This window comes from Trematomus bernacchii, unplaced genomic scaffold, assembly GCF_902827165.1.
Source record: "Trematomus bernacchii unplaced genomic scaffold, fTreBer1.1, whole genome shotgun sequence".
Lineage (NCBI taxonomy): Eukaryota > Metazoa > Chordata > Actinopteri > Perciformes > Nototheniidae > Trematomus > Trematomus bernacchii.
This window is the reverse complement of record NW_022987547.1, coordinates 853,678-879,488: the sequence shown is the minus strand read 5'-3', so window position 1 is coordinate 879,488 and position 25,811 is coordinate 853,678. Positions and strand designations below refer to the sequence as shown.

Genomic DNA, 25,811 nt, shown 5'->3' with positions numbered 1-25,811 from the left:
AAAACAAAAGTTATAGCTCTTTATAGCACAATTTCCTTCTAAGAAAGGTGTGGACGGTCTTATTTCATCTAGCCTCTTTAAAGTGTGGATGAATCACATTTGAAAGTGTCTGCAAGTCACCAGAAGTTTAAAAATAAAAACATTTTCTTTAACTCTTTTATCCAACTTGTGACAGAAAAGCAGGAGGAATAAAAAGAAAAGCCTATTGTTGCAGATGATAACTTATTGAACCAGCCTAAATTCCAGTACATTTTAAGACTCATTCCGAGATCTGAAACACATTAGAATGTAGTGTTGTTTTTAAGTACTATACCTTTAAAAAATACAATTTTATGGTCCCCAGGCCTCTCATACACAGCATCCACACTGTCCAGATTGGGGGGGAGGCCCCTCCAGAAACGATGGATCTGAGCGGGGCGCAGGGACACCAGGTGCTTCTCTCTTGTTAGTCGCCAGAAGTACTTTCCTATAAAAGGAGCAGAACAGAACAGAGCTGAGGATCAGCACATTTCAGGACGCTGGTACCAAATAACAAGGCTCTCACAGCCATTATATATATATATATCTTTTTATAAACTTCCCACGGGGAAACTTGCAACAATGCAAATGTAAATGGATGTAATAAAGATTAGCATGGTTCATGTTGTCATTGGCATGTTTTTGTAGAAGTACTATGCACTGTGGAAGTCCATTTTCAAGGTTGACTATTTGACTGAATTAAGGGGTTAAATTAAATCAATACATTAATTACTGTTAACTGCAGATGTTATTAATTCATTATCAATCTTAATTAAATAAAGGGCATTAGTTGATTCATTTCCTCTGCAGCTTGTCCACGTCATCATCCCCTTTATGAGATTGTTTGCAAAACTTGTGACTTTTTAGAACAGCTCACCAAAAAGAAAGCCTTATATTCCATCAAAATCATCAGACAATAAGCAAAATAAAACAGCTGCGTCATGTCTCTCAAGGATTTGTCCTAGCGAAACAGATGTGGCAGGCCGATACAATCCCAATGTGAAAGGCTGTCAAGAAGTACAAAACAAATCTACATCTTGATTAAATGAAGTGTAAAAAAAAAGTAAAAATCCTCTCTTAACTTGTAATCTAATCTCTAGTGACACAAGATGTAAAAGGGGTTCAAAGGATGTCAGCTAAAGTTCAGCATACTTTGCTAACACTTCTGCCGCTGAAGGTATGCGAGTCTGTTTCGTGTTCCTGTTGTCAGAGGGAGTCTTGGGGTCATTCCTCCAGAGGGCAAGCATGAAAGCCTGATGTAACTTTTGGACTGCGTTCTCTCAGCAGGGCTCAAGCGGCTCAGTCGGGTGTCTGCATCTCCCCCGCTCTCCTCTTCATCCTCTCTGCTCTCCTCTCTCCATTTTAAATATGCTTTTAATTCCACTCATTTAGCTAATTTCTTCTTGTGTTTCCCAGGCAGCTCTGTAGCTTTGCGTCTGTCTTTCTCCCTTTGTGACTCCGTACCTTTGAAAAAGAAGGCCTCTCCTCGTATCTGGGCCACTGCATCAAAGTGGCTGGTGCATCTGTCTGGAGCATCACGAGCCAGCCTGAGAGAGATGGGGAAAGTAGGAGGAGAGAAGATTGTGAAAAGAGGAAAACCAGAAAAACACTTTCAATCTTTGAACAATGTTGTTTCTGGGATTTGAGATCTGATACCAATCATCTAAAAATGATTAATCAAACACATATAAAAGTGTATTTGTGAAAAATATATCAACTCTTTCTTTGAATTCAATATGTATTGAACATTTTCAAGACCTTTTAATGCATATATATTTGGTTCAGGCTTTTATTTTGGGTGCATAATTCAAACCTGGTTGAATGACAGTCCCTCTGTGCATTTGCCCCCGGGGTTTTTAAGTGATTTAAAGCATTGACGTGGCCAGCCTGCCAATGATGGAGCCATTAGCACCGCAGGGCTGAGAGTGGGAGCCCGCCAGGCCTTATATTACCAACAAAGGTCTCCATTCAAAGCTCTATTAACACTACACCACTGCCTAGTGGTCAGCCTTGGTGCCCTTGTCAGGCCCAATCCAGCTTTTTCACGCATCATGACCTGATGGATTCAGGAGGAAATGATTAATGACGGCAGTTAAAAATCTAGTTTGATATCCCCACCACTGCCTTTTTAGCTTAGCCCTCTTTCTCAGCTGCCTTCTTGTTAACTGTAGTGGGTGTGCATGCACATGTCTGTTATCTGAGAATCATTTGTATTTCATCCTCCTTCATTATTAAGACATTTTGTCTTTCGTCGAACGTCTTGGGGGCTGTTTTAAGGTCAGTGCTTAGTGGTTTGTGCATATGTGAGCATGTGTTTGTACATTCAAAATACATAAATGGACAAAATGAAGCCTAATTATCCTTGATAATCTGAAAAACTACAGGCTGATAGCTGCCCGACTAGCTTTGGGGAATTACTTAATTAGACGGGCAGGCTCCCAAGCTCACTCTCGGCGTCTTTGCTAATTTGATTTGTTGGCACCTCATGATCATATGAAGCACCAGAAAAACTCTTTCTACTATAAATGTTCAGGATTCCTACATGCATTTGTTACATTAAATCTCTGAGGAAGTGAGAACAAAAGGAAGAAAATTAAAAAACAATCACAATATAATTATGCTGATGTACAGGGAACCATCGGAGAAATGGAAATCTCTTTATAATGAGGTCCAAAACCCTGCAAAACAATGTGAGGCCCACTAGAATATAGTGTTCTTATGGAAGTAGCTCAACTTAAATAAAGCCACTTTTTTAGGGCTGTGTTCAAATGCATAGTTGAAGGATTGCTTGTAAGGAAAATAGTGAACATTTAAAATGTTTGTGTGATTTTTGTAGACGCTTATAAGAAGCCATAAGACAAATAAGCAGCACATGTCCCAAAAAAGCTGGTAACTTAAGTGTTGTTTTTGAGGCGAAAATTGTATTGTGCCATCCTAATGTTATTGATACTCCTATCTGCTGCACTTCTCAGGCCTAACAGCACAGTTGCCATGTTGAATGTGATTTACAGAATGAGTAAAGGTCAGAAAAATCAGTTTTCACACAAAACTGCCATTTTGGTGCAAGAGTAGGATCCTAGCTATATATTGAGGGTATATAAAAGTAGTCAGTTTAGGTTTTTAAGTGTCTTAGTAACACTTAAGTGCTGTCTTAAGGGTTCTTAAGATGGAAACATGTTTGAGAGTTAATTGAGTGTTCTTAAGACAGCAATTTGTTTTTGTTGCATGGAAAAGATGCCAAGTATCTTTACATGTTCTACTTACAGTAGAGTAGATCTGTTTTCAGGGAGGTCCAGCAGTACTGGAGGTTCAGCCGTCTGGGAGGGGTTGCCTGGTCGGTTTGTGTGGGACACCGAGTCTCTGACACCTAGTAAGACGTTAAATGTCATTACAAGAAATATGAACACCTCATCTTCTTGTCTTTCATCCTCTTTCCCAAATTGATATTTCGTGTGTCTTTTCTGTAGTGAATGGTGTGATAAGGTCCTATGCCACAGTGAGGTCCAATTAACTCTATACATGTTTCCAATAAATCAATAACCTTCCTCTACAGAGCTCATCAGTTGCTGCTTCCTGTGTGGGGAGGCGTTTGTATCTGCAGTGTGCTGAAAAATACCTAATTACAGAAAAGGCTCTTGAGTTATGGTTAAAGAAAGAGAATAAGATTGTGTGTGTGTGTCTTTGCAACTTTTTTGTTTCACAGCACTATGAGACCCTCAGGAGAGGCAGAAATATCTTCAAGATTCAAAGGTTTATTGTCATAACATATACCCACCTACGGTGTAGTTATGTAATGTATGAACAACTTGAAATTCTCTTATGAATCAATTAAGCCAAAATGTTAAGTGGCATAAATGACATGCTCAAAAGCTAAAAAATAAATGTACTGTACAGCCAATGATGACATTTCTTACTGTGATGCAGAATTATTTGTAGGTACTTTAGAAATACTTGGAAAGTGTGACTGTAGAATAAATTGAACAATGACTCACCACACAAGTGATACATGGTGTTACTTCCAATTATAAAGCGGTTTTCATAGTTACCACTTTGTGTCATTTTCTACAAACATCTTCTCCAGTAGCAACCAATTACTGATTTTTGATGTGTGTGTACTTCTTTTTAACACATTCCCTCGTACCGTAGAGCTGCCAGACGCGGACCTTGTCTTCATACGGAAGGTCGTATTTCAGAGGGTCTCCTACAGGACCCTGGTAGTACGGTCTCATGATGGACTCTATGGCTGAGGTGTGGACCAGGCCGATGGCGTGACCAAACTCATGGACTGCAACCGCAAACAGATCCATCCCATGAGTGTCTGAAGGAGAGGGAGAGAAACATGAGAGTTTACATCCTGTGGTTACATATTATTAGGATACAGAAATCTATATAAAAAGGTGAAAGAACGACGATTCAAAGGTTATACTAAAAAGTGTTGTTTAGAAAACACATGGAACTGTGGCAACTTCCCAATTTCTTTTGGAAATAGTTTTTCTTTTTACAATCCTCCATGAAACATCATAGATTATCGAGTTTAGTGTTGACGCTGTTGCAGTTTTGACAGTAGTTAGTATGGTTACAACTGCGGTCCTCCCATAAAATAGGCGACAAGATAGTGACTGATGTGATGTGATAACCATCATAATCGTATGCCCTACAGTTTTGCGCATAGTTACTAGTTGTAGAGTAATGTAATGTAATCTGGTATCATTTTTTTATGAGACTAATGACATCTCTTCAAATAGCCGAATGTGTTGAATGCATTGCTTGGTATGTTTGTGTATGAACAGGACATGAAACATTTTTAGTACATTGTTTAGGAAACACTCAATGGTCACATTCACCAATGTACCCAATATGCGTCCTAAATTGACCCCAGTCAAACACGTTTTCAGGTATGTTATCCTCTTTCAGTTCATCTGCTCATGGTGCAAATAAGAGGCATGACAGACAGCTCAGGAGGCTTTGAGTGCTGTAAGGCATGTGGTGTAGTGAGATAACTACGAGTGTGGAGAGACACCTGAACACCATAAAAGCATCCGTTCCTCTATGTTCAGCAAGAAAAGGAATAGACAAAGCTTCCCAAACTCTTTGTCTGACTCTGCCAAGCAAGACAAAACCTGGGGCTCAGAGATTTAGATTTGCAGAAATATGGAGAGCTAGCGTGTCGGGCCGAGCCAGCTTAGGGTTCCTTGGTGGCTCAGCTGAAGTCTGCATTCGGTTAACCTAAGGTTGGCCTCGACTTGGGACGTGCACTCATGCTTATGGTACCCAGCTGGGGTTTCCAGGAGGCAAATGCCAACTCTAATCTACATGAGCACATGGGGCAGAGTGGAAAGGTGGACAAAAGGAAGGAGAGAGAGAGAGAGAACAGGGGCTCAGAACAGTGTTTGTACCATGTAATCATATTCACGGTCCATGGGAGGCTGACAGAATGATCGTAATGCCTGTGGACAAAGTAGGAGCGCAGAGAATTGGGAGGATGAACTAGATTCATTTAGGAAGGCAGAGAGATAGAGATACATGAAGGACTTTTGTGTATCTCCACACAATATTACATCTTATTAGGTTTCAATCTGCTGGATTCACCAATGAGCCATTAAGCATGTTATCCAGCCAAATGATTACATTGCATGATGATTAAGATACTTCATTTACTAGATCTCAAAATGTTCATGCGTTCCATTCCTCCCGTCCTCAAAAACCAGGATCACAGGATAGGAGGGTTTTGATCTTAGGTACCTTTGAGAAGAATATGCCTGGCTACCTCAAAAACATCACAGAACTCTTAGTGGATGCCCTGGAGTTTGCCTACAGGGCAGGCCTGTTTGCTGACGATTCAGTCTACATGAGTCTGGACTATCTTTAACAGCCTGGGAAGCCATATAGGGAAAATGTTTGAAGACCTAAACTCTTTATAACAGACCTCCTGGTCTCTATGCTATTATAAATTCTTACACATTTATTTAATCATGTTGCACCATTAGACTTATAAAATGCTGCCACTGGGAGCAAACAACGGAAAGATATGAAATATTCCCCTGCAAACCTTGGGCTTTTATTGTGAAAGGTAAGAATGGAAATAGTGAATGTGGTATGCGCTTCAAAATCCATCACAAGAGAAAACAATATATACAAGTGACAAAGCTTTGTAAATCAAAGTAATTCTGTACTTTATTTACATATGAATAAGTCGAAAAATGTAAAGTTTTATAGTAGCATTCAATAGGATTTAGATTGAGTGGGAAAGCTTGAACTATGGTAACCGATCTATGTCATCTATCAGCAAGCTAACATCAGCAGCACAAGACAGCTAGCAATAACAAGGTGTTCATATTTTTGTTAGAAATAGTCTCTACATAAAAACCTTACCCAGTGATAAGACACATCATTCTAAGGGCTCCAAGTTCATAGACTATACTATTTGTTTTTAAGGGTCACTATAACTCAACCACCAAGAATACTCATCAGATTAATGCAACAGTTCAGGGCGTACAGCTGGTCCATTACACTGGTGTTGCCCATAGCCAACAGCGAGTGGACCATTTCGAAAAGAGCATTGCTCTCATGGGTTGAGACCAAACAACACAAATAATTGAGTAACCAGAGATCATTGCCAACAGCTTCCTCATTCTCCAAAATATCTGCCACTCCAGGCCAAAGAAGCTTGGATCCAACATCATTAATGACCCCCTCCACACACATCGTCCACTCTTCCTCGCAGGGAGCAACTTGGGATAATTGGAGCCAAAACAGCCAGGCACACAAAACAGTTTCTACTGCTCCTCATCAATACATCTGCTCTCCTCCGAAACGGGTAAACACGATGGACAGCAGCACTGCAAAATGTCTAAATATTTTGCTACTAATGGAAGGGTCAGTAACTACCCCCTACTTTAAGACAGGATGGGCAACAAACGGACCTGAACCGTTATACTAATACTCCCACACGTTGGAAGACATTCACTGCAACAAGAAACATAATGGACCAAATCAGAAACAAAGGGGTCGATTTTGCATTTTGCAGTCAAATAAATGTTTGAAGAACACTAAAGCAATAGAACTGTGCTTCACTTTGACTCAGTTTTTTTTTTAATACAGCCAGTCTTCCTCTCCCACTACCCCAGAGGAGAAGATAAGGGCAGGATGAGTTTGGAAACTCGAGGGAACTTTAAAGACACCGGCTTTGTGAGAATAAAATGTGGATTGGAATAATATTTTTTCATGCATAATGATGCCGAGACCATCCAGGTTCCAAATACAGGAGAGTTAAAGGTGAAACTATTACGAGTCATTTCCGAAAAGGTACATTTTGTGTTTTACTTATTTTGTGTGAAGGTCTGTTTTTTTTAAAGTTACATTTGTAGTTTTAATGTACTTCGCCACATAGTTCTATCTCCTCCCCTATTCATAAAGCAAAGGCACTTTTCATAAGCCAGTATACAAGAAAGTTGATGAGAAATGATAACATGCAAACAGAGAAATGGGCCCAGAAAAACCTTGGGGCACATACACTATAGATCATTAGTTTGTGTTGTTGATGGCTCACTCTTCTTTAGCTCTTTAATAACATCAGTGCATTATAAACTCAGACAATTTCTCAGTTCCTCACGTAAAAGTAGTAGCAAGTGTCAGCAACTGTTTCAGCAAACATTTTCTGTGGTTAGTACAGGCCCAAGAGTATAATCCCTTTCTGACATCTCCGTCCTGCGTTCACATGTTTATCCGCTAGAGTTTCATGTACACAGCCTAGTTTTATATTACCTAGCCTTGGAGATACTATAAATCCGTCCCCTGGCAATGTTCTTAAAGTTTGAATGATAGACCACAAGCGACCTAATGGTTGTGTCGTAAATGATCTATGATCGGAAGTTATTCTGAAACCCAAATACTCTGGAAAATGGCCCGTAGACAAAAGCCTTTTTGGCTATTTGGCCAATGGTCTTTTGTTCCAAAAAGCAAACAACCAATGTTCTGAAAGCATGTTGATCCAAAATAAACAATCTCCCCCACAACATACATAATCACATGGCTTGGCTATGCAGAATAACTTCATTTTACCTTAGAGTAAGCCAACCAGAGACAGAGTAGTGCGGGTCATGCCTTCGTCATGGTAGTACAAATAAATAATGTGCTAGGAAGGTCCACTTAGGTTGTTTCTGCATTATAATTAGCTATCAGCCCCTGTTGGTTGCAGTCTATTTTTCAAAGCATTGGGTATAACAGAATGACAGATATGGGCTTGGTTCAATGGGACACATATTGAACTATTGGGCTTTGGAATAATGGGCTGGCGGAACAATGGCATGGCACCGGCTTTGTTGCCTCATATTTCCTATAAAGTCAGTAGACCATAAGACAGACATTTTAACCATGATATATATGTACCCTTTATACAGTAGATGACATAACTAGATTCCTCATTTTCTGTGTTAGTTACTTAACTTTGGAGGAAAGGTAAACCAAAAAAGACTAAGTCTTGGTTTGCGTATTGTCTCCGGAGTCCTATCTGATTGGTATCTCTGTTTGCTGGTTTGTTTTTCAGTTTTCTATTCTGTATAGTCCTTGAATAATTTGTTATTGCCTGCTCGGTTAGAGCCAGCATCAGTCTGGAAATGTGGTGGTGTTTGGCCCGGGGCAATTGCAAGCTATTACGTGATATAAAGACCGTGTTTGAAGACAAAACTTTAAAACTTTAAATTACACTTTCAGGGTTCTATAAGTAACATGAAACAACATGATGTAGCCTAGACAGTCTAAACTCTATCAGTGACCTTTCAATATCCATAGTTTTTTCTAGGATGAATTTGCACTTTGTCATTTATCTATCAAGAGTTTTTTACGAGAGATAAAATAGTACAATAAGACCTTCCAATCTGCATACTAGTGCTTCTTTTCATTCTTGCTGGGCAACCCATCTTCACAGAGACATAAACAGAAACACAGGGTGCATGCACACCACAGAAGCACATACACAGAAACATTTGTAATCTTCTGAGAAATTCACCTGCTTAATGACGCTTTTGTTTTAGTCAAGGTAATCAGTTTGCAGAGGCAGATTGTTGGCAGAGTGCTAATTAATAGAAGCATCTGCTGCCTGTCAAAGCATAAACAGCACTTCCAGACCTCTATTTATTTGATCTCATGGAGGTTCCGCCCTCTCACGACTCCCAATGGACACACGAACCATCAATCACACAGCGGGAGTGAACTGGTCTGCTTAATGTGGTGCTTAATATTCCTCTATTCAGCATCATCGTACACATTAAGAGATGGCCTTGGCGGACCCAGACTTAGGGTCCCGCTGAGAACAATGTACCAGGAGTTGGGGGAAGGGAATTAGCAAAGGCAATTACTCAGCTACGGATTTGTCTGATAAGGTTCATTTTCTAAATATGATTACATAGCTTCCCAATCTGCTGAAGCACCAACATTCACTTCTTACCCTCTGGGCTGACCTAACACGTTTACATCTCCTCGAGGGATTAGATAGCTTTTGAAAAAAGTTGCAAAGAACAACAATTTGTGAATCTGATAGCTTTGTGGGAACAGAGCGGAGCCGGGGCAGGATTTAACGTGTGCTGCACTTAGAGGCAGAACGACACGTATAAGCAGCGATTCTGACATCAGCTATGCCTAAGGGACAACTTGATGATGCTGGGGGAGGATGTTTGTGAGATAGCAGCAAGGTGAGGCTGGCAGAGTGTGACTTGAAGAAATTAAGAGTTGTTTAATTAACTTTTTCCCTACGCCTCAGTGCACCAGTCTGGCAGCTTCAGAGAGGAGGAGAAGGCAAACTCAGCGACTTAACAAAGCTTTATAATCCAGAGGTGAGCAAAAACACTCCAACACCACAGAAGAGAGAATTATTTTTGGTCTGCGTCGATTTTTTGGGAGCTAATTAAAGCCATTTCAGTTTTTTAGTCCTTCATAAGATTTTACAGTTAGTGCTTGCGTCACGGATGAAAAAGTCTGATGCACTGGATGCGAATTTCACCCTTGAAGGGATTCATCACAGAGGAAGAAAGGAAGTAAGAACGTCCAACCAGGTATGATGATTCACAAAAATCAACCAATATTTTCCGAGAACACTTTATATACAAACCCAATGGGGAGCATCATCCGTAAGTCTCACTGAATTATTTATGAAACAAACAACATAATTTACATAAGCACTAAAACAAGTAAAAAGGGCAATAACTCGGATGTCTACCATTTTCAAGTTAAAACTATTTTACTTGTTTTTCCTCCAGTACGAATGCATTTATTTTACAGCTTTTTCTATACGTTTGTGGTTGTTATAACCTATGAACAACTCAGTGTTGGTTAGCACTATGATGAATGCAGACTGTTATTGCACAGTGAGAAATGCCAGTCATACGGACAGGGTTTTGACCGTCCTCCATCACCGTCTTGCTCCCATTAACCCTTTGTACATCTGAGCAGCTGCTCCCCTCATTCAGGCTACACTACAGCATCCTCTGCTCGTCCTGCCACTGCTGCGGCCCGGCGGGACGTCTAATTGGAGCAGATTGAGCTACTGTCCTGTAACATATGGCTCACAGCCCTGACAGCGCAAAAACAAAGGAGGGAGACCCATGCAGGTCATGGCCCCATCACAGATTCACCAGCTGGGTTACACACACGCACACACACACACACACAGCCACACACAGCCTCTAAACTCCATCCTTTAGCTGGAGGTTTAATCTAAAACATGAGGTCACCATGGGGCTCTGAACCTTTCTGCAGACCTGTCATTTATGAAACACAATGAACCAGTTTCAGACTCAAGATTTGTGTTATTTGAGATCTCATTTTCACAACATATTTGTTGTTTTCTGCTGATTGCTAACACATTCTCACTAATGTAAGAAATTCAAAGGTAAGACGTGAACATCTGGTTGCCTGGTCGATATGTCCCAAATTAAATCAAAAATTAATTTTTTTCAGTTGGAAATTGAGAGATGAGATATCAAACAGAGACAAACAAAACAACACTTCTTAGTAAGAATCCAATTCTAAATCAAATCCAGATATGTGAAACCAGAAAGGGAACTTTTGGTCTTTCAAAATATGACCTCTTTTTTGCAAGATAGTTAAATTGTGGTTATGCTTACTGTCTATGATAAGCTAAAAGTCTGTACACTAAAACTCAAGAGCTAAATAGATAACAGCTTCGGATATTATGAGAAAAATGTGGGCAAAATGCAACTGATCATGACAGCAGCACTGTGACAACCAGTCAAATTACACCATGCGATGAATACTGTTGGTGGTGAGGGTCTTTTTGGTGTGTAAATGTTTAAAAAGTAACTTAAAACTAGCTAACTAGTTTTTTTCCTGATCTCACCCAGGAAGTGTTCCACAAATGTCAACTTTTTTTTAGTATGATGAATTATCAAATAAATCCCTGGGGCGTGAACTGCAGCTGAGCTCTGTTTCTCACAGTGAAAAACATTGAATATCACACAGTGTCTACTCTCATTGCATCTGTGTGGTGAAATCACTCATAATGTAAATGCAGTTGCTTCATAAAATACTGCTTGCTTATAGATTTCTCTCTATTTTGCTTCCAGCTTGGGAGGAGGTATTCGTGTCAGGTTTTTGTCATAAATTCATCTTTCATCCAGAGATTTGTCTACCTGGGAGTGTGAGGTGAGAAAGAGGTGTAGTTAGAAATAGGTATAAGCTGTCAAGTCCTGCGATTCAGTTTCTTCTGAAGGGAAAAAGGCTTGGAAATGGAGGAGGAGTAATGGCAAACTCCACTTATCAAAAACCTTTGGCAGGCCCCTCATGTCTTGGCCGCGGGGACTTCTCAGCAGATGTCGGCAGCCTATATTCAGCATGGCTGTAACAATTACTCTGCCCCTGCTTTGGTACAATTTGCAATCAAATCAAGAGAAAATACACTCATCCGTTACCCAACACAGCAAGTATAATTACAAAAATCAATGCTCATTCATTGAGTTAACCCCAAATGTAGTGGCCCGATTCCCTTGATTCAGCTTGATTATATTTCAAAACAGACACAGTGGGTACATTTCCTTTGGCTTTCCATGTTTAGAAAAATGTGTGACTTTTTGAAGCAGACAATAACGAGGATGCACTTCACAGTGATTGGTCATGGTTGTGAGAGTAACCACAAAAGTTATTTTTTCTCTTTTACATTGGTTCACCAGTGTGAACCAATGTAAAAGAGAAAAAATAACTTTTTATTCAGACTGGCTGGCTGACTGAAATGAAGTTTTAGGTGACAATAAAACACATTTGAATGGTTTTCTGAAAATACAACCACAACATAACATTCTAACAAGCCTTTTGCTAATTCGTTTTTATTATCAGCCTGTTATATTAACTGACTCAGGATGACAGGACATTTGTCACGCAAACTTTTGCTTTATGACCCAGCCTATAACTCAGCTTGGTATCAGATTGCTCCACAATGCTGCATTTATGGGGTTTTGATAGTGTTGAGATAACACAAACCACTGACCTTCCTATTGTAAAGCGCTCATTTAAGTCCTGCACCACCATCTTCATTACTGTTTCGCGGTGTGCCTTAAAAGCCTATGTTTTAATGTACTTCAAATTAAAATAGTCAATACGTCAAACTTGTTAGTCCTTGAATAACTATAAGGGTAAGAGGACCGTGAGTTGAGATTGTTTTGTTCACGCTTCACTTGATTTTTTTTCAAAGTTTGCAAACTTGAGAGATGTTTTAGCCAAATGTTTCCCATGTCTGACGGCCATCTATGTTTCAAAAAGCAGGGGTGAATGGAGGTACTGAGCAGAGGAGAGAGGAAGGGCATTTTATGTTCACTCATCCAGATGAAAGGAAGACTAAAGAAAGCAAGTCAAAAGGAGAGTTAATGATTTATGCTGTCATTCGTGTGACCGCACCGAGACAGCCTTTGCCTGACGATGCATTCTGTGCGACTTGATCACTCCATCCGCTCATTTCATCTGGATGAGCGGACTTATAATGCTTCCTTGCCCTTTGCTGTTTGCCACCTACCTCCCTACCCTTTTTTTTTTAATGAAGAAAAAGCAAAGGACAGCTGGGAGGGTTGACGCTGAGTGACAATACCGCCACGGTTGAGAGAACGCAATGAGTCGGTCACATTTTTTGAATAATAGTCCCGCTGTGCCACCGATAACTTCATTTGCTCCAGAGTGAACACAGACGCAGAAAAAAAAGCATTGGAATTCACAATGATTCATAATATAACAAGGACACAGAGAGTACAGCAAAGGGGAGTGAGGAGGAGGCGAGTGAATAATGATGTCAGCAGAGAGGACAGTTATTGTGAGTGAACGTATGGGAGTGAATGTGTGAAGGTTACTCTCTAAAGCCAAAACAACAGATCCCCGTGTTGTGTTTCCCAGGGCTGTCAAAGAATAACAAATATTTCTAATATAACCTCGTCTATTTTTGATTGGCAGAGCTGATTGAATTCCATTTCGAGCCGCTGTCATCCTGTCCTCATTTTAAACTCGCAGATCTTCCTCAGCGGGTAATCAAGCTCTTTCAAAACTGTTTGATGAAAGTAATTTGGCCCGATCATTCAGGATAACGCTGCGTAAAGCAATCTATTAGCCCACACAGCTCCAAGCAAAAGACAAACTGAATGATGTTCCCACTGAAAAGGGCCAAACACAGCCTGACAAAATACCACAGATTGTAATTCAAGTTAATAAGCCATTCTGGTATAGACTATAGCAACATTTCATTCAAATCTAAATATTAAAAAGCCCTACAAACAATTTGGATGATTATGACCCAAACTTCTGCATTGAAACCAATACAAAAAATATATATAACATCTCAGCAATTGGGCTAAAACGTATACATATTTATGAATCTGCCATCCATATTTTTCGATGTTGCTTTTTAGAGCAAATGATCAAATCTTTGTAAAAGAAAATGTCAGGCCAAAAGCCACACATCATTTTGATTAAATTATATACTTTAACAGCAAGATGATTGCAGCAAATCCTCACGTTTGAAAAGCTGGAACCAGGCAATGTTGGGCATTTTAAATTCAAGAGCTGAAGTGATTTATAAATGATTATGCTGAGGATTAGTTTTGTACCATATCAGCATTACAAAACAATGTTTCAGTCACTCAGGGTAGTTCACATATCTTGCTGCCAACACACTTTGTTATTCTGTCGACATTTTGGGATGTCAGCATGTAGTGCAATTAGTTGAATCACGAAGGTGTAGCAAGCAATTAAGGGCTGCACTTCACTCACACCTAGAGCAGTGGATCCCAAGCTGCAGTTGCCATGGGGCATGTGTGAAAAGCTCAACAAATGTACTCCTTCCTCAACTAAAATTGTTGTGGTTGGGAAGGAAAATAAACAGGAATAAAGCTGTTGGGATGCTGCCAGTAGTAACACTTCAACATTGAGAAGATATATTAAAGGGGTCCTTTTCTGCAGATGTTCAGGCTCATTTGTGTATTTTGTGCCTCTACTGGGAAATGTCTCCATGCTTTAATGTTCAAAAAGGTGTTTATTTTTCTCATACGGCCTGTGCTGCAGCACCTCTTTTCACCCTCTGTCTGAAACCACAGCCCAGTCTGCTCTGATTGGTTAGATTAGCGGTTGTGATTAGTCAACCGCTAAGAGATGTCCTGCCCCGCTCACGTACAATGTGTTGGAGTACTAGCCAAGAGAAGCGTGTGTGTTACACACTGATGTCACTATGTTACAGAAGTAAACAATGGAGTCCAACCGAGTGTGTGGGAAAGAAACTCCCTCTCTTCTGTACTAAATTGCTTTAAACTCTTTTGCGTTAAGTGATAAATACCAAATATCTTCTAGATATGAACATAACTTGAAGAAGGGTCTATTTCATTCTGTCATGCTGGGACCAAATGGATGTTATACATTTGTACAAACATAGAAACTGCCTGCAAAGTTCCTCACCTGGAGATCTGAAGGTCCAGGCCTCGTCATCGTCAAAGTGCGTATCCCCAGCTGTGAACCTCTCCCCGGGGAAGAATGCGTGTGCCACGGTGCCCCCTGGCCCGTCAAAGGGGTATCCATCGTTGTGGTCGGCCTTAGTGAAGTCTATCTGAATGTCCGCATCGCTGCCGGCCACCTCGTGGAAGTTTAGCGGCGCGATGTCACTCCAGACCTTCAGGGCGTAGTACATCAGGGCTCGAACCGTGTCCCTGCCCAGCAAGGCAGAGTCCTTAGGGAAGGTCCTCACTCTGAGACGAGAAGGGGACACGGGGAATATGTCACATAAGAGAAGAAGAAACAAGAAGGGGTGAGGAGGAGGACAGGAAGGACATGGGGGTATTGGTGGCTGATGAAGGAAGAGGATGGGAGACTTGACAGAAGAGCAAAGTAAAAGTGGAGACAAGAGAGAAGAGTTGGGCAAAGTGAGGGTAATAAAAAATGGTGATTGGCAGGAAACATGAGGAGGAAAGGAAAATGAAAGGAGGAAAGGGTAAGAGAGGTAATACCTGTGGGAGAAGACTAGAGAAGTGCCAAATGTAAGGGTGACACATCAGAGATGAACATGAAGATGGGGAAGGGACACGAAAGTGTGGGAGGGAGAGGGAGATGAGCACAGGAAACAGAAATGATGAAAAAGGAAGCAGCTAAAGGAGAAAGGCGCGATGGAGATAGCTCAGAATTGTAGAAAAGCACAAAAGCATAAAAGGTCAACTACGCAATGTTTGCAACTGGGAGAGACCTCCATGAAAGTAAAAAAATCAGTTTGCATATCTTATGTGGTTCCATTGGTTTTTGTATTTCATGGTTAGGTGCTCCGCTGCTCACACCTACTGATAATACAGTTGAGAATACAACGTGCATTGGAATAGAGTATGGCATCAGATTTTCCTTTCCCCTCCTTATTTCATTGTCTTGCTTCCTCTCATCACACTTAACATCTCTCTTAGCTGTGTCTTTCCATCAGCGACAGAATTAACAGAAAACCACTCAGAAACCTTCTAAGTTTGTCCTACACTCCTCCATTCTCTCATTCCCTTTCTCTTCATCCTTCGCCTCTTCTTTCTCCTCTGCTTCTACACGGCGCATTCGCCTTCGCTCTCCCCACAAAAGCACTTTGTCTAAATACAAGAGGTGATTTGGCCGTTGCAGGCTGCTCTAGGACATTTAATCAAGGCTCCTGGCCGTGAGAGTGCCGCCACTTCTTCACGTCTACAACCCTGCTGGAAATTGGCTAAAAACGAACAAAGTGGTGTATGGAGCTTTAGGTTTAATTTAAGCAGGGTCAAAACATGTAAACATTTTCATTCCTGATTGCTGCAATACATAAAAAACACACAACGTTTTTAAAGTACAGGAAATCGCCCAGTTAAAAATGACTTCCTTGAACTGAATTCCTGTTTGGTGTTCTTACTAACATACTGAAGGTGTTCAAGGTTATTCTGGCAGAACATCATGCTCGGGTGCATTCCATGTCTGGGTTTTATTCACCTTCTTGACCTGTTTTTAAAAAGGCGCGTCTTGCATCAAATGAGGCAAGACACAAAAAACGAGCACAAACACAAATATCGATTCACATATTGATTGTCATGGACAGACCTGAAAAATAGTTTAATACTACAAGTTGATATGTCCAACACATATTGACTGAATTCCACAAGCATGAACAGAAGTTATTTGTCTCAGAGTCTGAAAGAACAACATACTGGAGGGCTGAAATAAAATGGCAACAGATTGGTGCAAGAGAGCCCTACAGGAACACCAATTCTTGCATGTAGCTCCACCAAAACCGAAATGGCCATCTGTCAACACAGATGTGTTTTTCCATTTTTGCATTCCATTTGCATGGAAGAGGCAATCAAATTGCAAATTCAGGTGAAATGGTAAATGGAGAGATGTTCAGAAAGCAACAAGGACTATGAACTCTGCCGGGAGATTTGAAGGTGAGTGCACTCCAGCTGAGCTGTGACTTCTCCAGTGTCTGTGGATAAACTCATGGGATACCGCACTGATTTTCTGTTTGGTTGGTGGTTTAATCCATTCTTACATAAAAAAGAAGATCCATCACAAATGTGTTAGCTTGATTTAAAAAAGGTAGAAACCATTTTAATAACCTTTAGTCTGATATCAGAATATTTCTTCAGAAATCAGAATAACACACTTTATGATTGCATATCTAAACTCTCGACAGAACGGTCTCACTTGGTCCAAATGCGGTTCTCAAATAGAGGAGGCAGATAGCCAGTGCTGAAATAAAATGTGGCTAAAGTTAAATGAATCTGGTTCATTGAGAACAATGACAGAAAGGAGTGCTCTGATGCATGCAAGGCTATTAAGATTCATTGAATATAAGTCCGCTGGATCCATGATGGAAAAAGGTTTGGGAGAATGAGTCTTAAAGTTATAATCCTTAAGATTTTCATTAAGTTGAGGGATTCACAGGCAATATTGCATGTCTTAAATATAAATGAACAAGAAAGAGAAGCCAAAGAACAGGCTGCAATCCACAAGCACCTGAGCAAGGCAACCAGCACCCTTCACTGGGCATTGCTGTATGCAGCATTAAATGAGGTCAGAGGGAGATTATGACCCCCCCCCCCCCCCCGGCCTGAAACTGCTCGATTGGAGTCCTTTGTTTACTTCCGTAACATAGGGACATCAGTATGTTACACTTGCGCTTCTATTGGCTAGCGGTCCAACACATTTTACATGACATGCTTATGGGTTGGACATCTCTAAGCTAACCAATCACAACAGAACCAACCAGCTAACCAATCAGAGCAGACTGGTTTTAAACAGAGGGTGAAAAGAGATGCTGCAGGTCAGGTAGTATGAGAAAAATAATGACCTTTTTGGATATTAAAGCATGTAAAGATGTTACAGTAGAGACACAAAATACAAATATGAACCTTAACATTTGCATAATAGGGCCCCTTTAAACTCACAAGTATTATAGTAGGAATCCTGGCTTACAGTACCTCTCTCTTTTGCAGTTTATATGCAAAAATCCTGTTATGTTTGATTAGTTGAGACAGGCAGCACCAGCAATTGTCAAACACTACTCCAATCTCGGTAAACATTTGGGTCACAAATAGTTTCAGAGATCAAAGTTCTGTCACTGCAAACAATCTTGTTTCATAAAAAGCTCTCTGTCATTCCCGTTCCTTCCTTTAGCTGGCAACTTGAAAGCTGAGCTCCTGTCAAACAAACCATTTGTTTGACACTTGTTTCAATTCCGACACAAATCCTTCATGATTAGGGCCTTTTTTTCCTGAGGACTGGTGACTCATTTGTCTGATGGGAGCTTCTCTCCCACACCATTCTTTGCTCCTTTACCAGCCGAGGATCTCTGGTCATGTGGCAGGTCCACCCGCAATTCATAATGATGCTTTCAAACGTTCATTTATCTTCCTTGGTTCTTTATCTTTCATGATTAATGCTGCCCTTTCTCTCTGGTTTTAAGACCATTTACACTGTTAGAAAAATATTCGAAAAATATTTATAAAATGTAACCGTCATTTTAAAATGGATACTTTGCTGCTCATTGTTAGCATTATGTCTGCAAGGCATTTCAAGAGATTCCCCAGTGTGATCAAGACTTAATTTGTTAATGACCAAACCTAAACCATCACAGGGGTTTAAAAGAAAAAAGGTTTCCACAGTTCACCCACTAATAAGCTGTATTCTAAGTAAGACTGAGTGGCAATGTGTGTCAGAGAAAAACAGTTGTAGCTACATTTGTGTGTTTTTTTTATGTTTGTGTTTGTACCATTGCTAGTCTCCCTTTTAATGATTTCACCAGGTGACACACGGTTATGTTTCCGAAGAACACACTGTCCAAACTGCAGAGAAACAAAAGGACATGAGGAACAGGATGATGTAGGTAGGAAGGAGATAATGAGGAAGCAAAAGGTGGGAGAGGTAGAAAATGAGGGAGTGAAAAGCAGACATTCTCCTACGGCAGAAATATTCCTGACAACTCCCCATGGTTTCTTCTTCTACAGTTCTAACTTTAGTCAGAATCTTAATTCGTGAGAATGACACGTTTTTTTTTTTAAGATTCAGCGTTTCTCCAGGCTTCTACACTCAGAGGGATCAGTGATCACACAGACACATTTCCATCTCTGACAGAGTATGTGATGTCTCCCTTTTCCTTACCAGCGGAAATGTACCTCATTACAAAAAGCTTTTTAAAAATGGCTGGTGTTACAGACTTGTAAGGCAGTAAAGGGGGGTGAGGAGGATGAGACAGAGAGTGGGTGAAGGCGATGACACCTGGGCGTAAATGCGGGAAGGCATTCAAATTCTCAGTAAAAACAAAAAAAGAGATGGCAATTGTATCAACATTCAATATTAAATACACATTATTATATTTGGGTCACCATGCACTCCTTGGTAAATGGTAGTTTAAAGGATTAATTAGTAATGCTGTATTAATGTACTGTATTATCACCCACTATACCAAAATGTACATTGCTTGAATACACCTGACAACGAAAGATAATGTTCTTTCGTTGTAAACAAAATAAATCTTGCATCAAAAGCCTTTAATGCCTTGGCTTTGATGTTTTTGGTCCAATTATTGTGTTTTTTTTTTTTTTTATCAGAGCATTACAATACACATTGTTAAACAGAAATCTAACAATTAAATAAATGTCCACAACATTATGGAGGAGGACACGGCATTTGCTTTCCAGCTCTGAGTGTAGAGGCAATCCTAGGGCATCAAACAGCTGGAAAACACTTACTGCTTCTTTCAAATGACTTATTATGGCTAGACAGTAAGTGGACACTTGCTATAACTGCAAATCTATAAAAGATGGGATGAGCTTATGTCAAATCAAATTGTGGTTAAGACATTGGTAGGGTTTGCAAACTTATCAAAGTGTAAGGAGAGATCTTGGTCTAGATTTAAAGCAAAAATTAAACATTAAATGCTAATGTACAAATATGCACAAGCTCCATCCAATCGTAAAAGCCCTTTCTTTCTTCCTCATTTAATATAAACCACATTAGTTTTTCCTGTTGATACTTATGGTTGGCATTTGATGTAAACAGTGTGAAATGGGCCAATATGGATGTTATTGTAAGGATGCAGGGCTGGAAAGTGATATTGTTGCATACCTCCATGAAACACAAAAACATGCATTGCACAATGATCAAGGCTCGCGACGCCTTACTTACTCTACAGTTGAACATGTTCATCACCATGATAGTATTTACCATGGGTTTTCAACGTGTTGCAATTCCAAGGTATCTTGCCATATTCACTCTAGTCCAACGTTTTTTTTAAAGATGGCAACAAAAGGTGCTGATTAAATGCAATTGAACTCAAAGTCATGTTTAGGTCACGGTTTCACTCGCATGACGGAACACATTTTCAGAGCATGGTATGTTGGGAGGAGCAAAAAACAGGCCTGCAACCAATCCTACCTCCTCTGCCACAGATTAGAGAAACAGAGATTTAAAAGACTTTGAAATGAGTTGGACGGACATAAGGCTGATTAAGGTGAACTCATTCCTTCGACCTGTTTAATTCCATGGCACACTTTTTCTACCGTCATTTGACAAATGAGCAAGGCTTCAAGTAGGTAAATGCTGCTTGGAGTATGAGCTCACAGCACGCACGCAAACACACACACAAGATTTCACCTGTTTGACTTGCAATTTCCAAGTACTTCTTATAGGGCTTCAGCACGCAGAGGGATGATTCAGACGAAGAGAGGCAGAGGGGAAAGAAGAGCGGGATTGATGGAGGGAGAGAAACGAGATGAAAAAAGCTCTAAGAAGCTTTTGCAGTCCCCCGCCTGCAGCCTCTCAGCAGGCTATTACTTCCCGTGGCTCTGTAGCTCCACACACACACACACACACACACACACACACACACACACAATCACACACACACACACACCCACAACACACACACACACACACACCACACACACACCACACACACACACACACACACACACACACACATCAAACACACACACACACACACACACACACACACACACACACACACACACACCACACACACACACACACACACACACACACACACACATACACCACACAACACACCCCACCTACCACACCACCACACACCACACACACACACACACACACACACACACACACACACACACACACACACACACACACACACACACACACACACACACACACACACACACACACACACACACACACACACACACACACACACACACACACACACACACACACACACACACACACACACACACACACACACACACACACACACACACACACACACACAACCTCCTGTGCTCCGTTACCCTCCGTAGACATAAGCTGATTACCCTGAAAATTGAAAGCTCATATGCAGACGGTGATTCATATGTGGCTCATAAGCTTTAGGAGATGCACACATGAAGCGCCAGGTACACTCAAAAATGTTTTGCTGACAACTAACGATGTGTATTGTGTATTACCGAGAACTTCTCCAATACAAACACACACTTTATGTAATCCAAGCTGTAGATGAAAGACATTACATTAAAATGATCTGCACGAGTCTGCCCTCTCTCCACAAATCTTTCACTGCCCTATCTTTGTCTATCCTGACGATTAAAGTCACCAACTCTGAGACGCCCGATGTGAATTGTGGAGCAAAACATAATGGGCCCCTAATAAGATAACACTCAATAACAGTTATGGGTTATTCTTAAGGTTCCACCAAGCAATTTCACAGGTTGGTGGCCTCCAATGGCAGCAGAGAGATTTAATGCAGAGGACTTCAATACCTTAGAATTAAGTAGTGCCATGTCAATTAACTCTTTTGGTGGCAGGACGGCTTTGTGATACGGACACAATGAGGGATTTGTGATTGGCCAATCATAGAGGCACCTGTCAAAAATGAGGGAAACTTTACTCAAGAGAATCTATTACTATTATCTAAAGATAGCTATTTCCAGCAGTGATGTGATAGCCTCTGTTTGTTCAAACTTCAACATAACATTATAACATGTTGTGTAAAAAATAACATCATTTTATTTCCTGTGTGATTCCTGCACACGTTTATTTCTGTCATTATCGCAATCCCACTGTTATGCTATCTATCCGTCACATATTTCTGAACCAAAATCTGCATAAATGCATCTGTGTGAGAAAATTTGATTGACAAGAAGTCGTCAATGCGATGACATTAGTCTGAGACGATTCCAAGTGTACAAGAACATAAGCATACAGTATGCGGTAGGATTATCATCATCATCCGTGACAGAACAATCCACTGAATAGCCAAAATACCACATTGTTTAATTCCATTAATTCAGCATGACGTGTATATTATTAATACACAGTAGTCACACATCACAATTTCAATATAATATCAAAAAATATTGCCTAGCACTATGTTGAAAATAGTAAACATTAGCATGTATTGAGAACATAGCACACTGACGTTAGCATTTAGCCCAAAGCAGCACTGTGCCACTGAGACTCTTGCAATCAGTCCAGTAACTCAAGCACATAAAGTTTCTTGCTCCATCTTAGGCAAATACTGTAGTCCCAGTGGGTCCTTAGCTAGATATGATAAATGTCATTGATTTTGTAACTTCCCATATGGAAAAGATTTGCCCTCATTTTCATTTTTGTCCTGTAAAAGTTCTCAAGATCTCCCCATGCGGACCACAATGCCAGATTATATGGAAATACAATTATTCAACGGTATGTTCAAAGTTAGGAAATAATGAATGCATTGGTCACAGTACACTCAGCAGGAGCTTTTAAGTATTTCACAGGTGGCGAAGGAGCAAGACAATGGAAAATAATTTGATACTGAGTGGTATGCCCGCCGCCCGGCTATTAGTGCTTTATATTATGACTTAATATAGTCCCAGAGCTATAGGACTATAACATACTAGTGCCTCTCTATAGAGCTGTGGCGTTTCTTACCACTCACTAACAACTATGAGCTATGGTTTTAATTAGTACTTTGATGGACCCCTGCTGCTGAGATATGACCATGGCTACACTTAAAATTCTCATTACTGATCGCCTTTTGATTTTGAATATGGCTGTGTTGTTTTTTAAATAACCCTTACTGAGGGTTTGCGTTGCTTGGCACCACGCAGGTCTCACAAACAATGTATTTTAGCTCCAGGGTATGTTAATACACCCAACAAACTGTATAAAGCATGATGCTGCATTCTATGATGGATTTTCATGGTAATTAACTGTGTGTTCAAGTTCCTACTTCCCTTTTACTTGTACACACCTCGTTGACTTCATTATAAATATAACAAGTTTAAAGAGACAGATGAGAGGTAGTGATTTTTCAATTCAGCATTTAGTCAGTGAGACCCACCCACTGTGTCAGACTAAACAGATGCAGGAAGAAAAGATGCTATCTTCCTCTTCATGTTTGTATCTCGTGTTTCTTTCGCCCTTGTTATCCCCATCCCCATCTTTGTCTCTCCTCCACTCTGCTCGCTACACCTATCCGTTTGAGTTATCAGTTGGGCTGCTAATGACTGCCAGGCTGTCTGCTGTGATAATGGGCTAACAATATGAGATAATGAGCTAACAGTGGGCTGTTACACAACTGGGCCGTAACATACTTGGCTGAGTGCAGCGTGCTGTATTGGCTTTTGTGTAAGGGAAAGGGAAAAAAAGGTAAGCAGGAGTTAAATTGGGGATTAGGGGCTCAGAGCTAGCACATAGACTCCCAGAAATCATCACAAAAATAATTTACTTATATTTCTTTAGCGGAAGAAAAAACATTACTTGGATCAGAGTCCTTAAAATAAATGGCTGCTAAACCAATTGTATTTTTCCCCAGGTATAAAATAACTGACACTCAAGCGTTTCCTTTACTGTAACTTCATTTAATATTCAAATAAATCAATCTATACTTAATGATGTAAACCATTGCTTACATCAGGGACTCCCATAACTGTCACACTTTGATTGTTTCACAAACTAAAAGTCTCTGTTCCTGTGAATACCAAATTCAAAGTATTTTAACACTTGAATAAAACTATGGAGCAGTGAAGGACTGCACGCTGACTGCTGCACATGTTGGCACTCTGCGTCTTCTTGCAGAGTTGTATTTTTATTCCCGCTGCACATACCTCTCTTTTCTTGTGAAGCAAACAGCATTTCATTAAGATACGTGTGGCATGCTGTGCACAGACTGAAAACAAACATGCACTACTATGGGAGAAGAGTAAGCTGACTGAACTGCAATCATTTTAATGTTAACTTATTTAACAATCAATGTGATAAACGATTAGGATGTAATCATGACTCTTATTATTGTCATTTTCTAATACATTCACTAATCATACTCTCACTTATGAACACACTCTCTTAAACCTCCTATATCAAACCTTCTAAGAGACTTTAGAATTCGCTGCACGAAGAGTGCTGTCAAAACCAAAATAGATATAGAGTAATATTTTGGATTTTGTGCCAACTTCCAGCCTTTGTGAAAAAGAAACATTGAGACATTGGAGACTACAGCAATTGTGTTTTGAGTTTGATTAATACGTTTTTGTTATGTGTCTTATAATTATGTTATCTGAATATTGTGTTATCCTTCTCGGTAGCAGGAAACATGAAATACTTTTCTTTTAAATTAACAGCCTACATTTGAATAATGCAGCGTCCATAAACCATTTAATGTATTGCTTATTGCTGGGCAGTGAATTGATAAAAATGTAAATACTGATGCAATTTGTACTCTTTGTTGCAGGCAGTGGTATAAACACTTGTACTTTTCTTTAATCTAACTGATGAGGTGGATCAGAACTGTTATATTTAAATGGCTGTCAAATTGCATCTGACTCATTAGCTGTAACACACATTATCTCTATTCTCTCAGCCCTGTTTCCGTATAATCTAATAAAGCAACGATACCATGAAGTATTAGATGATGAAAATAAGGTTCCAAACCAAGCAGTGGGAGAGTGTTCGAAGTGTTCGAACATTCAGCTGAAGAATTACAGAAGCAGATAGCACGACCAGAGAGAGGCGGTCGATCTATGCAGAATATCAATGCCTTGTTGTGGCGCTTTACAGGAAATCTCTCTGGATCTGAAGCCAGCACAGAATCCACAACTATTCTACAAATCTGACTGCGGTGAATACAAAAGGTGCTCCGCTGGACTGCAGACAGACCGGTCTTATTTCAGAGTGCGGTGAGCTGACGGGAGCACGGCGGAAGATTGGCAGCAGTACAAAGAAGATAAAAGAAGTTTTAGCCCACCAGGAGGGGAACAATGTATGCAGGCCTGTGTGTATGTGCATATATATTGTATGCATGTGTGCGTTGGCTCTCCTGATTTTCAAAACGATGTGCATATTTATATTTTGCAAACACACACACACACACACTAGCTTGTGGCAGCTCATTTTGAATCTGTGTGATGGCTGGTGTGAATCAGCACAATGTTTCACTACCTCACTCTCTGCGGTCTATCACTTCGCTACGATTCTGCAGGTTGCCAAAAATCCTTATAACTCCATCGCAGGAAATACAACACATCCCTCTCTCTGTCTCCTCTGTTTCCTTGTTTGCTATGCATATGACTATTTATTTCATTACCTGTGGAAGTTGAGCTAAACAGACATGGCCTTTTCAAACTGAGTTTTCTCATCTATAGGAATCTCAAAGCATATACTGCAGCGTTATCCACTTCTCTGCTGTTGACTGTCATTTTCAGCTCATTTAAAATATTCTTCTCTTTGGCATTTGTTGGATAAATGCACCACTTATTTTTATTTATTTACAAAGGGTGGAAGGTTCTGCACATCAACAGAGAAATGGG

The 25,811-nt window shown here is 40.3% G+C and overlaps 1 protein-coding gene across 1 annotated transcript in view; it reads right to left on the bottom strand.

Annotated features, from left to right (window-relative positions):
* The window catches only part of LOC117476352 (matrix metalloproteinase-17-like), a 60,897-nt gene that overhangs the window by 8,412 nt on the left and 26,674 nt on the right, over positions 1–25,811 (bottom strand). Inside the window, exons 4-8 of the mRNA XM_034122807.1 lie at positions 14,956–15,242; positions 4,160–4,336; positions 3,283–3,385; positions 1,483–1,565; positions 314–466 (exon numbers count right to left, since the gene is read on the bottom strand). Coding sequence (XP_033978698.1) covers positions 314–466; positions 1,483–1,565; positions 3,283–3,385; positions 4,160–4,336; positions 14,956–15,242 — 803 coding nt within the window. The remainder of the gene's footprint in view (positions 1–313; positions 467–1,482; positions 1,566–3,282; positions 3,386–4,159; positions 4,337–14,955; positions 15,243–25,811) is intronic.